Here is a 472-nt window from a genome sequence, read left to right as displayed (position 1 = left end):
GACTCGATTTCTGTTGTTGTTTCAGTCTCGGGATTTCTCAGTCCCGGATGAGTCTGCCGGGAATGAATCAGCCTAGGAAAAGGCCCTCATCCCCAATGAGGCACGCGTGGAGCTGGCCCTAACTCACCACCAACGCCAGGGGTGTTCTCGGTGGATGGCATCGATGGCATGCATTGCATGGTCCAGCTTTTCAGGCTGGCCATTCTCAGATTCCCATTTTGGGCCATGATGCCAGATCCCATGCTCACTGATGAGGAGGGCTCGGGGGGAAAAATGTAAATGAAGATTTGATCTTTTGAGGGTTTTTTGGCAACAAAAAAATGCTTTGAAAACTTCTTATCGGAGACATTGAAGGAGTCTGTGACATAAGAAGATACTTTACATGGCTACTTTGAAGTATTTATGGTAAAATATACCTTTCCTACCTCCTTCAAATACTGTTTGGTTCCAGTCTTCTCAGTTTGTCCCTGTA

At 46.4% G+C, this 472-nt stretch overlaps 1 protein-coding gene across 1 annotated transcript in view; it reads right to left on the bottom strand.

The window, feature by feature from the left end:
- Nucleotides 1-21: 21 nt before the first annotated feature.
- The window catches only part of LOC131882369 (GEL complex subunit OPTI-like), a 1,128-nt gene continuing 677 nt past the window's right edge, over nt 22-472 (bottom strand). Inside the window, exons 3-4 of the mRNA XM_059229494.1 lie at nt 426-467; nt 22-72 (exon numbers count right to left, since the gene is read on the bottom strand). Coding sequence (XP_059085477.1) covers nt 22-72; nt 426-467 — 93 coding nt within the window. The remainder of the gene's footprint in view (nt 73-425; nt 468-472) is intronic.

The sequence above is a fragment of the Tigriopus californicus genome, chromosome 6 (genome assembly GCF_007210705.1).
Source record: "Tigriopus californicus strain San Diego chromosome 6, Tcal_SD_v2.1, whole genome shotgun sequence".
In the NCBI taxonomy this organism is placed as follows: domain Eukaryota; kingdom Metazoa; phylum Arthropoda; class Copepoda; order Harpacticoida; family Harpacticidae; genus Tigriopus; species Tigriopus californicus.
Note: the sequence above shows the minus strand (reverse complement) of the source record. Positions and strands in the feature narration are given on the sequence as shown.